Source organism: Streptopelia decaocto (genome assembly GCF_964273445.1).
Source record: "Streptopelia decaocto genome assembly, chromosome: 4".
NCBI classification, from domain to species: Eukaryota; Metazoa; Chordata; class Aves; order Columbiformes; family Columbidae; genus Streptopelia; species Streptopelia decaocto.
In genome coordinates this window covers 52,252,106-52,268,837 of record NC_138658.1, presented here as the reverse complement: position 1 = coordinate 52,268,837, position 16,732 = coordinate 52,252,106, and the positions used below count along the sequence as shown (strand labels likewise).

The 16,732-nt window shown below is 36.6% G+C and overlaps 1 protein-coding gene across 1 annotated transcript in view; it reads right to left on the bottom strand.

The window, feature by feature from the left end:
• Positions 1-7,169: 7,169 nt before the first annotated feature.
• KCTD8 (potassium channel tetramerization domain containing 8) overlaps positions 7,170-16,732 on the bottom strand; it is a gene marked incomplete at both ends in the record, with an annotated part of 98,742 nt that continues 89,179 nt past the window's right edge. The window contains one exon of the mRNA XM_082050153.1: positions 7,170-7,630. Coding sequence (XP_081906279.1) covers positions 7,170-7,630 — 461 coding nt within the window. The remainder of the gene's footprint in view (positions 7,631-16,732) is intronic.

Sequence of the window (16,732 nt, the reverse complement as noted above, 5' to 3'; positions counted from 1 at the left end):
TCTCATTTCTGTACCCCACAGAGCAGCACCATTACTTGCTTCCTGCTGAGATGCCTATCACAGGCTGGTTCAGGCAATTGCTGTTTACCACAGTGTGAGAATGAGACAGACTCACAAAGAGTATTAAAAAAATAGCTCTTGTCAAATAAACTTGATTATTCTTTTCAGTAAGCACCACAGAATTAGTGGATGAAGGGAATGGGACAGTATAATGATTCCTGATTTCAATTTCAAGAAACCTTACTTGTAAAATTAATTCAAATTGACTTGGAGTGGAAGTAGAAGACTACAGTTAAAGATGATTGACAGGTCCTAATGAAATGAGGGGAAGGGCATAAAGATCACTGCAGAGATAATATGAGTTTTTTAGAGACGGGGAAAAAAAAATGTGCCCAAGTCTCAGTGAATGCCACAGGGAATTGGGGATCTCTCACCTGTGTGCCTTTGAAAATCTCTCTCATGTTTTATTTGCCATCTTCTCTAATTATCTAAGCTAAAGTAAGTAGGAAGTTCATGGAGTTTAGTTAAAAAAAAAAAAATAAAGACTCAAGAGTAATTAGAAACATAGAGAATGGTAAAATGTGACTGAACTTTTGAAGAAACTGGTCTGGTTAGAAATAATTGAAAATCTGTGCTGTGTATTTCCAGAAGGCTTAAGTAACCAGGAGAAAGAGATGTTAAACAAGTCAAGAGAAGTGATTTGGACCAGACATAAGTTTGCAATATAAGGAGGCAGTAAAAAAGAGCATGTAATAATTAATTCTTTATATGGAAACATCACAGTGCAGGAAGGGAACAATCTTTTTTTCCTATCTCTGCCCTTCCATTCTGACCAAAACTAAAATATGTGCATTTGTGTGTACCTCTTTCCCAAAAGAGTATTGAACAGTTGGAAGAAGTTCAAGGAGAGTAACAAGACATGTTCAAAAAGGCACATTTATACCTCATATCAGCAGAGATATTTGCCAGGGAAGTTCCAGGCAATCATTCACATATATTTAATGACTGTAGTCACAAAAACAGAAGCTAAGCCTCCTTTCTCTTCAAGGACCAAGAGGGCACTGCTTACTTTTTACACAAGGACATTCTGGACTAACATCATAAAACCTGTGAAGAAGCAACTGCTTTTTTTTCCCAAAGACCAGGCTTAGTGAAATCAACCTTTCCCTCGGGGAAGGGTAAACAAGGCCTTCCCATCCCTTCCTGTCTGGAGATGGAAGCAGCACATGCCATGCCCTGGAGGCTTCTAACCCTTGGGGATGCCTTCAAATCCACAGTGTTTTTAACCCTGTCTTGTTTAAGCTAATTTCTGGACTGTATGGCACATGTTCAATCACTCAGCAGTCATGTCAACAGCTGATGTCAGAAACTTACTAATGTAAATTAAATTAAGGGTAGGTATAAATCAGAACAATTCAGGGCCAAAGTGTCAGTGACTGTTTCGTGCTGCATTGAATCTAATGCTACCTTTGACAGAAAAATGATGCCACATGTAACATACAATTCACTAAAATAGGAAGAGAAACAGAAAAAAAGCTTTATTGGGTCATTGATTGATAGTTTCTACATTCATCCTTGGCCAAACTAGCAATCTAGAAGGGATGACAAATATTCCCTCAGGTGTTGCCCGCTGTCAAAATTTCCATTTAAGATGTACAGTATACATCTATGAAGAAAACAATGTTACAGAAATTTATCATGAGGAATCTAAGTGTTAGGTGCATTACGAATTGATCAATATGAAACTAATTGCACAGATGTTAAACCGATAATATATAAAGTGATAGTATTTCATCATGAAGTGCTGCTTCAGAATCTGGAAAGATTATTTATTATCTATTTGTGCTCTCCCTTCCTTTTATGTTAATTTAATTTACTTCTTGTTACTTCTTGTTACTGGCACTCATCTGTTCTGGGGTGAATTCTTGGTAAGAATTATACTGCATTGTAAGAAACATGTAACATGCTCAATACTAGAATTTCATCTAATATGTGTATCTAGAATCTCAGAACCAATCCCATCAAGCTATTCCTACAGTCCCTTTTTCTGTATATAAATGAACATAAAGTAACATTGTGAAGAAATATAGGAATTTAAAAGGCAGTGCAACACAGAGACACAGAAATTCCCACTACCTCCATCTGTTCTGTTATTGTTTTTCACAATCCCCTTTCCTTTCTTATTATCTGAGGAGAAGAGATGGCCCAGCAAGAATAGGAGCCCTTAGGAGAGGAGAAAAATCCCAAGTAGTTATTCTCTTATATTTATCATTGACTGCAGTCACTCCATTTATTCTTTTCCCCAATGTGTCTTATACAATCTAATGCCTGCAGCTGAGGATTGCCAGGGTGCCAGGCTGCAAACAGATGGGAGTGCAGTCAGTGCTGAGTTTCTCTTCTGGGCACCATTTGTACTCTGTTTTCCCAGCATCCCATTTCACACTGTCACAAGCTCAGTTTTGAAGGAACAGTATGCTACAGCAAAAGAGATCTTCTGCTGGGAATGTAAGGACGTCAGGTTTTGGTCCCACAGGACAGCTGTTTTCTGTGCAAACAGTGATGATCCAGCAGAATAAAACAATGGTCCCCGTTCAGATGCAGTGATGAAGGGCATACCTCTGTAAAGGCAGGTAGCCACTGCAGCAGCCTGCAATAAGTAGTATATCTCCATGAACAGACATACTGTGTGAGTAGTAGCTCCTATCTACAGCAGCCTTGTGCAACCCAGCATGACCATATCTGAAGTGGGGTGGCCGATTTAGCTGCAGTACCAACACAGAGCAGTTGTGGATGGCAGACTGGATGCTGGTAAGACTAGTGGCTCAATTATCAGTGAATAATGTCTTTGTGGCTCACTTCACTGGGTGACTGGGCACCTCTGGAAACCTTTGATGCCTGACAGTCTGCAAGAGAGCATGAGCTGTAGGGTGATGTGACTTTGCCTTCCAGCTTGTGCTTTACGGCATCTTCTGCCAGCGTTGCTGAGGTTATTCAAACCAGCAACACTCCCAGTGTGCCCATCTTGCCTCATCATCTTCCAGTGTGAAGACTGCAGGAGTCACTTCTGAATTCAGATATATGACTTCAAGTAAGGAATGGACAAGTTCTTAAAAAAAAATGGTTATAAGAATGTCCATAGTAACAATGCAAAAAGAGAAGGGTAGAGCAGAAAACATGAAACAGGTTGAAAATTACTTCTAGATAACAGATTCTGGAAAAGAAGAAACTACTTTACAGCCTGCCCTATATAAACTGAAGTGTACATGCTATGTTTATGGTGAGCCATACCAGCAGTGTCATTCTGGAAAAGTTAAAGGTTTCTTGAGAATTTCTGAGCACTCCAAAGAGCTTGGTTCAGGATGTGAGACTCTCATAGAGGGAACCCAACATTGACCTCTCATTACCAAGTATACTAAATTGGATTTTCCACCTCTAGTAGGAAGTATATTTTTGAATAGAATTGCTTGAACAAAGACAGAATTTGCAAGTCAAATGGTTTTGCGTAAGTAGTTTTCTTTTAAAGAAGGACATAAAATTATGCTTTTTATACTACTTAGCATTTTTTTATTAGTTCAAAGTGAATCAAAATGAATTCTAATGAATGAATGAATGAATTCTAAAATTCTGTTTCAGAATTAATTTCAATTATTCTAAGACTTCTAAATTTCTGTTAGTGGAAGAGGGCTCAGAAATATTCCTTCAACAATAGATTCTGTGATTCTGATCTGGGCTCTGAATAACCTGATCTAATTGAAGATGTTACTGCTCATTGCAGAGGGGGTTGGACTAGATGACCTTTAGGGGTTCCTTCCAACCTAAACTTTTCTATGAATCTATCATAAATGTAATAGTAAAACACAGCCCTATAAAACTTGAAATTAAGATATAAATCATAATTGAAATATTGAAAGAAAAACACAAACTTTATTATTTACATTCCTTTTTTTTTAATTTAAGATTGACAAATGTTGATATCTCAACCTTTCTTTCATTTCCAGAAAAACATTCTGTTTTAAAATAATAAAATTCTTATGCAGTGAAATTTTAATTAACTGACCACCTCCACAGAAGTCCAATAAAAGGCACAGATTCCCATGGCAGACTGTGCCTTTGTGTAACAAAGCGATTAGATGGAAAGAAGAGAAAAATGAGACTGAAATGGAAAAAAAAGCAGCTATCACAGGAAAGTAAGAAAAACAGAAGATGAAGGGTTACAATTAAATCCCCCAGCCTTTACCCTTTCCTGCCTCTAGTACAGTTTTCTTTTAACACCAGGGAATTTCTTACCAACCTTATCCATCCAACCATCCACAAGCTCTTCTCTTCCACCAAGCCTCTCATTTTGCTTTCTACCTAATCACAGGCTGCAATCTGAAAACTAGATTAATAACCACATAGATAGGGTTGTTTAGCTACCACTGTGTGAATTGGATGAAAAGTGCAATGAGAATTAGAGAACATGACTAAAGGATTCATAGGAGCCATGGTTTTCTCCCACTTTCTCTCTGACTGTAACACATTCCAGTTTTTCACTCTGAAAGCAGAACAGCGTACACCATACAATTCCAAAGCCAAAATACTTAAGAAGCTAGTGTGGTTGCTAAGTAACAGCAATGTAGTTTATCTGTCACATCACTCACATGCCTCATGAACACATGGAAAGAGGTTAAGGTTATCATAAATTTTATGCTGTCCATGTATTAAGATATGTATTAAGATAATATTCATTTCTGCTCAAGAATAAATTAAAAATGATCTGAGAAATTTTAGCTAGTATGTTAAAAGAAAAAAAATAGGAAGCTCATAAAAACATCTATATACAGACAAATTAAAATGGATGGAGAGGTCAAACACCTAAGCGTACCATAAACAGGTACTGCCTGGAGTACTAACTTGGAGGGCAAACCAATATCCAAACTCATTGGCAAGATTTTATGAGGAGGTTCAAGAGGCTGTCTGAACGTAAAAGGTATTATCCCAGATGGAAACCTAGCCTAAACAAAGGTAACAGAAAACAGCAGAAGGTGTGAGAAGTGCAATGAAGACAGATTCAAAAGGCTAGGTGAAGACTCAGTGTAAGATTTTCAAGAGCTCTCAAAAATAGTCTAAATTTGGACTAAACAAAACAGAATTTTATCCACTGTAAACATGATTTACTAGCCTTAGTAAGTCATGGTTAAATAGTTGGAAATTTCATCTGGTAAAGACTAGGAAGCCAAAGATTAAAACAGAGAGAGAAATCAAATGCTAAATATGCCTAAGAAGCAAGGAACTTTCAAAAGGAGGAATGAGGCTTTTGGACCTCAGAAAAAGAAGCAAGCAGGAAACATAAGGGTAGATCTGAGAAGGCAAATTATTTCACACTAAACTGCACCACTTATCCCAGATAGACTCTTTCAAATTATAAAATTGTTTGCAAAAGATGAAATGTTGAAGCCAAATGATTAACTGAATATGAGAGTAACTAGCTCTAGATGGGTAAAAAAAAAAAAGTGAATGAAGTTGCTGAGCTACTATCAAAAGTATGCAGTCTTTTCTTAAACTGGTCTGTTCAAGGACTAAAAAATAATACAGACATCAGGAATAACCCTAGAAATTACCACAAAAGAAGTCCTCTTTAGCTAAACAGTTAAAATTACCACCAGACATAAAACATCTCTTCTGACACAATTGTACAGTTCATGCTGTATAACATATACAGTGATAGAGCCTTCTAAATGTGCGTGTGTGTGCACACAGTAATAATTGCAAGTCTGCAAGAACTCAGCAGCTCTCTTGCAAGCTACAGAGGTCCTTACCTGTTCTAACTCTGGCTGGCTGAATCACAGGCATTTTCTTGGTGGTGTTGTAATGAGAAAGGTACTGATTTTCCTGTATCTGTTCTGAGAAAATAGGTTTGTCATATACAGTTGACTATTCATAGAAAACTTTTCATTTGTAAAGATAGCACACTCTGTTGTGATATTTTAAATCTTCCATTTCTAAGCTGATTTTTGTGAACTTGTCAAACTGGAACTGCTTTCAGCTCTGTTAGTAAAACCACTCAGGTTTTTAAGTTTTTTTAGTTCATTCACTGCTGCTTCTTACTGTAACTCTCTTCCTCTTGGAAAGTTTGTATGGTGGTTCCAATTAGATGGCACTACCATAAATATTTTTCACCCACCCTTGAAACATGTGGGTTTTTGTTGTTGTTTGGTTGGTTTGTTTTTTTGTTTTTTTTTTTTTTCCCAGAAGAGTAGTCATGAAAACATTAAACAAAAAGTAAAAATTTGCTTGATTCTGTTTTTAGAAAAGAGAGGAGATAACAGCCAAGAGAATCTACCAGATGGTTCTTTTAATAAATACATTAAAGTCTCTTTTATTTTTCTCCAATTTTAGTGACTAACATAACAGAAACTTTCAGACCATCAAACCAGTTTTCATAATCCGCCATAAGTTTGCATTTCACAGAAATAATCCTGACAAGCACTAATAGATGAACATTGTTGGTGCAATAATAAAACAGTATAAGGCATATTTACACCATCTTTACATACAGAACACTGTACACACAAAAAAATCACAGATCGAGAACATAGTAAATTCAATCCCTTAGACATTTTACACTTAAAGGCTTGGCATCAAACAAATAATTCTCCAAGCAACAGACAACCTCTTGTTCTTGTGTGATTTGTTTGTAATATTGTGCTCATGCAAAATAGGTATTTGCTTTATTGCATTAACATTGAAAGAACCTTGGGAATTAGTTCTGAACCCAGTTCCATTGAATTTTAAACCCTGTTTCTCTTCATTCATAGAAAGTCTGAGTCACTTTTATTGGTGACATAAAACAAGGCATTAACTGATGATTGAGACTTTTATTTGGTTAGTTCCAAAACAATGATGCTTAACAGACTACAGTTCAAAACCATCTTTCTTGACCATGCACATTTTTCTTTTCTATTAAGATGTGGTTTAGATGAGACGCCTTTTGTATTTTTAAAGTTTCTATCCTTTTATATATATTTTTAAAGAAACCATGTACTATCCAACATCCACTGTTCACTGAAATAAATAAGCAGCAGAAATAGCTCTGGTGGCAGAGTTGGCCAGAAGGAGAACATCAGTAAGTTAGTGGTAACTTAATAAACATCAAATGCCCCAGAGATATGTCATTAAAGAGTTAATTACTATAACCCATATTTCTGTAAGAGTTCAGACTGCCAGGGACGTTTGCGCTCTGGAAAGTAATCTGGAATGTGGATTTTTTTAAAATCTTGGATACATTTTCTCATTTCTTCCTCAACACTTAGCTTCTCACATACCTTCTTCTTGGAAAGATTTGTTTCTCTGGACTTGCTAATGAGAGTTTGAAAGAGTTCACTGTTCCTGCGTTTGTCTGGTGGTGGCATCCACTGCACTGGGGCTTTCTTAGATGGACGATCCAAAGTCAGAGTATTTGGCTGGTGCGCTGTGGATGGCTGAGTGCTGCTGGCATTTTCTTGGGGGGTACTTGCTTCTGAGTGGCTGTCACAGCTCGAGGTGGACAACTCGTTACAGGAAGTCCCACTTTCACTGCCCTTGTCCAAAACTTTGTCATGCTTCCTTTCTTCATGGTCTTGCTTGGGTGAAACAGTTCGCTGGGGAGGCCCTAATACAAGGCAGGAAAGAAAAAGTGTTAAGCAAGCACTGTTTTACACCGAAAATTGATCAGCTACTATTTAGAAAAAAGTGACTCAGTCTCAGATGGGATGAACTGATGGTGTTTCCTTTCAGTCAAAAGAACTATACCAGACTGGCACACAGTTTGAAGAGCTGGTCCTACATGTGTGTTCAACTGTCAAAATTCTCACTCCTGAAAATGTTTACAGCAAGGATAACTTTACTGCCTGTCTAAGAATCCAGATAATGAAACATGCATAATGCTCACTGTACTGGGTTTACATTGCAGGGTTTTGGTAGCAGGGGAGGCTACAGAGCTGGTTTCTGTGAGAGGCCACCAGAAGATTCCTGTATATCCAACAGAACCAATGCCAGACAGCTCCAAGATGGTCCTGCTGCTGGCCAAGGCTGAGCCCATCAGCTATGGTGGCATTGCCTCTGGGATAATGCAGTTAAGAATGGGGAAAAGTTGCTGTGTAACAGCAGCCAGGAGAGAGGAGTGAGAATATGTAAAAGAAAGAGCTCCACGGACACCAAAATCAATGAAGAAGGAAGGGCAGGATGTGGTCCAGGCGCTGGAGCAGAGATTCCCCTGCAGCCTGAGGTGCAGACCATGGTGAGGCTGGCTGTCCCCTGACAGCCCATAGAGGTCCACAGTGAAGCAGAGATCCACCTGCAGCCCAGGGAGGACCCCACACTGGAGTAGGTAGATGTGACCAAAGGAGGCAGTGACCCCATGGGAAGCCTGTGCTGGAGCAGGCTCCTGGCAGGACCTGTGGCCCCTTGGAGAGAGGAGCCCCCACAGAAACAGGTTTGCTGGCAGACTCATGACCCTGTGTGGGACTCATGCTGCAGCAGTCTGTTCCTGAAGGTCTGCACCCTGTGGAAGGGACCCACACTGGAGCAGTTTGTGAAGAACTGCAGCCCATGGGAAGGACTCACGTTGGAGAAGTTCATGGAGGAATGTCTCTCATGGGAGTGACCCCACACTGGAGCAGGGAAAGAGTGTGAGGAGTCCTTCCCCTGAGGAGGAAGGAGCGGCAGATGCAACGTGTAATGCCCCACTGCTGGTGGGGCAGAGGTAGAGAAAATCAGGAGTGAAGTTGAGCCCCGGAAGAAGGGAGGAGTGGGGGGAAGGTGTTTTTAAGATTTGTTTTTATTTTTTGTTATCCTACTCTGATTTTATTGGTAATAAATTAAACTAACCTCTCCAAATCAATTCTGTTTTGCCCATGGTGGTAACTGCTGAATGATTTTCCTGTCCTTATATCGACCCACGAACCTTTAGTTGTGTTTTCTGTCACCTCTCCAGCTGAGGAGGTGAGTGATCAAGTGGCTTTGGTGGGCACCTGGCATCCAGCCAGGGTCAACCCACCACAATCACAGATTATCTGCACCAGAAATCCCTGCATGCAAGTTTAAATGAGCTCATTTGCCATTACAGCCCAAGAAGTTCATTATGATAAATCAGATTTTGTAGCATTAGGAAAATACTACCATAACATTTGCAAACTCTTTACTTCAACAGAAATATTCCAAGGGCTTCAGGTTTTTTTGGAAGCTCTTAATTCACCTTCCCAGAACACTCTACTGACACTATGCTTTGCAGATGTCAACTCTGCAGAAGCCCTGGACAGGAAAAGGAGTATTAACCTGGGGATAATAGAGATATTGCTCACTACTGACAGAGTCCAGGCTTTTTTTGTTTTATCCCATAGTGATTTCACTACACTTCCTGCTGTCAGTTATTATCCTATACTTGCCTCAGCACAAGCTCAGAATTCAGTTATACATCTCTGACTGCATAAAGTGGCAGGGAGAAGAAGGTTATGAAGTTACGGGTAAAGAGGCTCACTGCAATGTCAGGGAGAAAGCTCTGATGGCCCATCAGCAGACACTGCTCCCCACTTCACACAACTGAAAATCGGATCTAGGCTGTTATTCTCTCCAGATATCACTTTTGCTTTGAAGTTTTAAGCAGAATATGAATGTGAAAATCTAAATCTGCTAAATCTGTACCAGCATTTTCATTTCTGAAGCCTTATTTCAAAACTTCAGCTGGGAATTGAAATGGTGCTATGATGGCATCATATAAACATCACAATCTTAATTTAGGACACTATCTAAAGCTGACAGAAATATCTACAGAGTTCAAGAAGCATTGGATCAGACCGAAGAGAAAAATTTTAAAGATGTTTAAGCACCAAAATGGAAATGAAGAGTGGAACTTCACTGGCAGTTGTGTATCTGCTACAAATCCTGAAAGAATCCAGAGTTTAAGTAACTAAATATCTTACAAAACTAGATTACCCTTACAGTTTACCCAAACACCACCAGCATCGAGTAACTGCCTTTGCAAATGCCAAAACTCAGGGTATGACATCTCAGCCTTGAGTTACTGGGACAGATTTGCAAATATATTTTTGAGTCACTTAGTATTCTGTTTTTCAAAATTACAAATTAGAAATGGAATTACAATTATAAAGAATGCTGAAGCAATATGAACACTCGTAGTATCTTTTTTGACAGTGCAGTTCTATGATTCAAAAGCATCTAAGAAGATTTCAATATTTTATATGAGACACAGGGGAAAACAAAACAAAGGAAAACACAAAAGCCAATAAATAGTAATAGAACAACAGCAGCACTCAATAGTCTGTTTCTCTTTTGTTTTAGCCAGCATCCCAGGATGCTGTGTCGCATTCCTGTAGTCTGCCTAGAGAAACCCATGAATAATCAAGATCTGAAGAGACAACAATCCATCAGGACTTGTACTTACATTATTCTGAGTGAAAACCACAAGCAATTTTCTACTTCATTATACTGAACTCAAATATTTAGTGTGTGGGTGCAGCAACTTCCCTCCACTTTCTTTTCCAGAAATATGTTCACCTCTTGAAATACATTTATGTAACTTCCTTTGCTTGTTGTATCTGACATTTCATGCCTCAAAATCATTGTATGATTATGCTGAATCTAGACAGTCATCTGGCATTAAGGAATTACTCCGGTTTTGCAGTATGTGATTATAAAACCAGGTTGTAAATCAGTCTTGTTACTCTGATTTTCACTAACATGATTAACATCAGTATCTAATCTAGTTTACAGTCTTTGCTTCAAATGTTACAACACTATTTATGACTAAGAAACTAAAGTTTTCTGTTATCAACACCCCATAGTCTTTAACTCTGTCCTGTCCATTTTTTTTTGCTGTAACCTCATAAATCAAGACAGTATTTCTAGTTGGTCTCTTTATACTTACTTCTTTATTGGTATGCCTTGCTTTCCAAGGGCTCAAACCTGCAATATCCTAAGTATCTATTTAAAAAAAAAAAAACCAAACAACCAACCAAACAAACAACAACACTGAAATACAACTTCAGTAATATAAAAAAATCCATTTCATGCTACAAGACTATTCAGGAGTCTGACAATAGGCAGGTATTTAAATGATTTTTTGGATCAGAGCCCTAAGGTTCAGTACCTTACAACACTGAACTCTGTATGCTTCACTGGATTGCCTAAATTCACAATGACTTTAATCCAAACACGGGTTTCTCCCACACCTCTCCTTTTAAAAATTAACAAATCCTCCCTCACAAAGAATTCTTTATATGCTCCTGCACTTCTCGCTCAATAGTGTGTTATTAACAGAAGTGACAGTTCCGCTAGAGAGGAGGCTTTTCTAGCAATATTTTCCGCCTGCTGAAACCCAAAAGAATTTGTAAGAAAGAATCCTCAGAAGATATTTGATTTTCAACATCAAGAATTATAAGATAAATTTAGCTACATCTCTAATTCAGAAAATATATCCTTATTACCCTCTATGCTGGCACATTCCTCTGTGGCTGGGATTGTGTGATTTGATTCTGTGTCCACCGTACTTCCTCAGCCCTTCCAGAATAACACCAAATACCTTCAGACAGTTCACTCTACCTGAAACTACTTATTCCCAGGAGCGCAGAATACTTCTTAAAAACTCAGAGAAAGTGTATTTGCTCCACTGTGCATATAACACTACAAAACTTCACTGACTTATTACCTGTCCCTCCTGCTCCTGTCCTTTCTAGGATCTCCCATCTGTTGCTGGTTCTCCAGCTTCTCCATGCAGTTCCAGTAGACACTGAATTTCCCAATTTTTCTTTTTCCTTTATTGCTTTTAAATGGCTTCTATTCTTCAAGAAAGTCAGAAAGTAATCTCTCCATTTAACTGGACTTACCACTTCTACCACAGCAGCTATATGGCTCCCAAGTCCAGCAGACCTGAGAGAGTATCTCAACAACATTCATCTAATCCGGAAGCCATATTACATTTACTTTGACTATATTTAGTGCTCTCTGCACATATTTTAGCATATATCACCTGCCAGAACTGACTGAAAAAATGATCAGTTTCAAGCAATTACTACAAAGAATTCATGGAAAACGAACTAGAAACTTATAAACCTAATTCTCTTCAGGGAAAATTTGCTTCTACCAATTACAACAACCAAAACAAGAACCAGAAGAAGACCGCTCTGACTTCCACGTCAAACAATAACTAAGCATAAGAGCTCCAGTCAGGAAAAGAACACAACAAATACTACAGCAAACCATCCACTGCCCAGTAACTATTGGTTGAAAATCGTAGCCATGAACTTGTGGAAGTCAAATAAACCTTAGATAAGACTAGATTGTTTATGGATGTTCATAGAGTCCAAACTGAATTTGAAGATTTCTTTAGCTCTGTCTCCTGCAACAGACAAAAATACCACACTGGAATAATTAAAAGCATAAAATAATGATATTCTGCTTATCTATATTGCAGTTCTTGTATACACTTATTTTCTTAAATATTAGTACATCAGGCTTAAAATAAAGAAAATCATATTCAAATCCAATTAACCTGCCTGCTCTGTTCTCCTCTCTCCATAGGTCAGATGTCCAGTTTATTGTATGTGCAGTGGCAGATGCACGAATTAACTTCTTCCTCACTCAGCTACTTCATTCCTACAGTGCCTCAAAGATCATTTGTTTTTATAAATCAGTTTATTTTTACTGTGGAATGTAGATGAACTTGTGAACATATGCTTAGATTGCTGAAGTTAGCTATTTTAATAACAATTGTATTGACATGAAGGATGTAAAATCTTAGCTTTGGAGTAAACCAGTTATAGCTGGATGTAAGACATATAGATAAGAGTTTAAGCTGATATAAAAATAGTCACTAAGAAACAAAATAAATCCAACATTTTAAATGTGTTCGATATACAGTACCTAAATCAGGAAGAATGGAATGTGTTGAAGAGTCGCTACTTTTAATGTATGTCCAGAAAATACACATGAAAAAGTTAAATTATTTGAGTTTTATCAGTCCCCTTACCACACTAAAAAAATTAAGCCTGTTTATTGAATTAAATAAAAAAGCTAAACCATTAAAAAAGACCAAGCAAAAAAACCCAAAATCTTGACTTTTTCTATGATGCAATTTTAGTGAAAAAAAAGGTCCTTGGGGGTATTTTATCTTCATAATTTTCTGTTGCTTCAAATGTAATTTTAAAAAAATCTATTACATATACTAGATACTAATCAAATAACACAATTAAATGTTCTTTTGAACAGATATAGCTATAAACAAAACTAACTCTTCATATCCTAAATTTTTTTTAGCAAAAACTTCATTGAGAATGCATGTTAAATACATTGCAGCAGAATTGTTAATAAAAACCTTATGTGAAGTGTTTCGGTTTTTTAACTGATTTAATCGAATATGAAAACAGGACCACATGGTTTTTAACTGACTGATTGTATTGGAAGGCTCAGAAATACAATAACAAAGCAACAAAAGTTATTTTTATTTGTATCTGTAAAACAAATGATATGTAATTCAATAATACTATTTGCAGTTTGATTCATAATTTTTTCGTGCTTGAGAATATTTGCAGTATGTGATCCACACATGATTTTGCATGAAATGCAATTTTTTTCACATTGTTTTGAATAGAGAAAAATCCTTATTTTTATAGGCTACACAAGACCTTCAGTCTGGTACAGAACTATGTTAAACCCCTGAGTGAACTCTTCTTCTAGTTACTATCTCAAAATTACATTATATTCAGAGTGAATATAAGATTGCTTTTTAAGATTTAATCTTAAGAATCTAAGTAAAAATAGCTATAATTAATATACAATAACAGAAAAAATACTCATTAAATCTCACATTATGATGGATTTACCATCTTAAGTATCTAGTTTTTTTAATTATCTTTCACCAACTTTCAAATTATTAAACTGAACAGAATCCTTAGAGAGAAGTCACCTGTGAAATCTGATGACAGGTTATGGCTACTGTGGGAACATTTTCATTACCAGACTTTTGAGTACTTAATATCACACTTCAAATTATTATCTTTTATGTCTAATTTAACTTTGATTTTATTTTCAAAAAGATTATTTTTAAGAGTTATAAAAGGATAGCTCTAAGCCCCTGACATTTTCTGTGGCATGTTAATGATATTTCCAGTTTTAGAAGCAAAATCCTGTTCGTAGGGTACAGCTCAACACATGTGTTCACTCCCTGAGAGCAACAAGGAATTCATTCAGCTTGCCTCTTACGACTAGATCTGTAGGTTACAAAAAGCCTTATGGGAGGTAAATTTACAAAGGACTTCCTGACCACTGCACCCTGTCCTCTTTAATGCACTGCAGAATCAAGCTAAATCCACTGGTTGGATTTAGCAGTAAGAATTTATGTAGTTTTTTTTAAATTCCATATAGTTTGTCAAGGAAAATGGTGTCCTTATTTTAGGTATTGCAATTTACATTTAACTTAGTCCTGTTGGGAAAGGAGGGAGAGGGGAGGCCGTGCCTCACCTAATTTCTATTTTAAGGCTAATAGGAAGGCCTATACAGGAATTAAATGGTATGCAGTCCTTAGCTGCCCCTCTGCCTATGGATGAAATTTATCCATTCTGAACATCCCACGCAAACAATAGTAATACTATGTTGAGAAATATCTGAGTGCTTTTGACAAGCTCTGAGCTTGACAGGTTGCATTTACAGGAAGAATTGAAGAGTCCAGCATAGAAATTTCAGTGGAATAAAACTTTGTGTGGGAGACTTTACGCTGTGTGGTTTCAAATCACTTCAAGTAAAAAAAACACCAATAAATAAATAAATAAATAAAAATAAATAAATATAAATATAAATATAAATATAAATATAAATATAAATATAAATATAAATATAAATATAAATATAAATATAAATATTAATAATATTAATAATATTAATAATAATAATAATAATAATAATAATAATAATAATAATAATAATAATAATAATAATAATAATAATAATAATAATAATAATAATAATAATAATATATTCATTTTCCAGTTTGGGTCTCATCTGGTACAAAATTTCAAACCACTTTTTGGATAAAAGGCCCTTAAGCTTAGTGTGTAATAGTAAAGCATTTTTTCAGAAAGGAGGACTGAAACTCAGCATTTCCTACGTTCTTCATCTTTTCAGATGAGTAATAAATTGCTATGGATAGCCAAATATTCACACTTCCATCTTCTTTGACCCAACGCAGGCGTGGCTTTAGTCAATGCAAGGTAGAATAACTTCAATGGAGTAAAGAGAACATTACCTTACTTTCAGTTACTTCAGGGTAACATATTCATTTGGAAGAAGTTAACTTCCCTCAGACACAAAAGAGGATTAGTATCTGGGAGGCTTTGATTTACTGGGCAAAAGGCCAGCACTGTTGACACATTAAATTCAGTAATTTGAGCAGAATCTGAATTTTATGTGACCTAAGAAAGCCAAGGAAGTCAGCTTGCAGATGAGACTGCCACAGAGAGGTCTTGCAAATCTCATCAGGGCTTCCCTAACATGAAGAACAGCACCTGGGTTACTCACATGTTACCAAAACATTATTGCAAATACACCCTTTGCTCTGACAAAGCTTCTAATTCTTATTTACAGGCTATATAAACATGTTTGGCTCTACTAACAAGCCAATTCTGAGCTGTGATTCTGGGTCCAAAACTGCACTCATTTCAAAAAAAGGTTTTAGACTTAAATGTTGACCCCATTCAAGTCAAAGACAACACACTCTGCGACCTCCAGTTACAAAAAACTTAATTCAAAAATAAAGCCTGTTCTTTCTAGTGAGAATGCAAAAAAAAAAAAAATGTCTTAAAAGGAAAGCAATTTAATGGTGAAAGCAGAAATGATGGAACAATGCTGTCTTTTATTATGGGGAAAAAAAATAAGGAAGTTAGAATGATTTCTATAACTTTTCAGGACTTTACTCAGAAAGCATGTTTTTACTGACATCCCTGGAAAATTCATCTTTAGGTGAAACCAAACAAAATTATGGCAGATAATACTTTAGCCCCTAAATATTTGAGCAAGAACATGTGAAAATACTATGTTCTAAATAAAACTTCACCATCAACTTAATTATCATCTTTGCTAGAATATAGAACCAATAATAATAGAGTGTTCAATGACTCATTGTAGAGAAGCTAAAGAAATGATGAGAAATTTAAAAAAAATCATGGTGATTATGAGATGAAGTCAAAATATACTCCTTGATTATTCTGAAACATTTTGCTACATTAGGAAATGCAATTTTTCCCATAATATTTCTTGTCCTCCACTGCCAAGACCATGAGGTATCTTACAAGTTTTGATTCCAACACAAAATTTCAAAGTGGGAATTGTACACTGAAGTCTTCTTGGCGTTTAGGAGTATTAAGACTGTTTAGTAGTAGAAGACTTCTAGGAGTGTTTATTTGGTATTTCATGGATATTTCATTAAGAAGAATGTGTCTGTGATTGCACTCTTGATGAAGCCGTTTATTTAGATCTCCTTACCTGCCATGGAAAGATAAAAAGACACTGTGTAGAGATTGCAGCTGTATTGGGCATAGCTCCCACAGGGGAAATTACCCTTTAATAGTGTTAAGCTTGATGGTGTGTGAATGGTTATATGGTACTTGAGGTGAATGAACCAATTCATCTTTCAGATTAAGACTGCATGCCTGAAAGTGATATGCTTTGTCTCAAAAACAAAACAAATAACCAAAAACAAACCAAA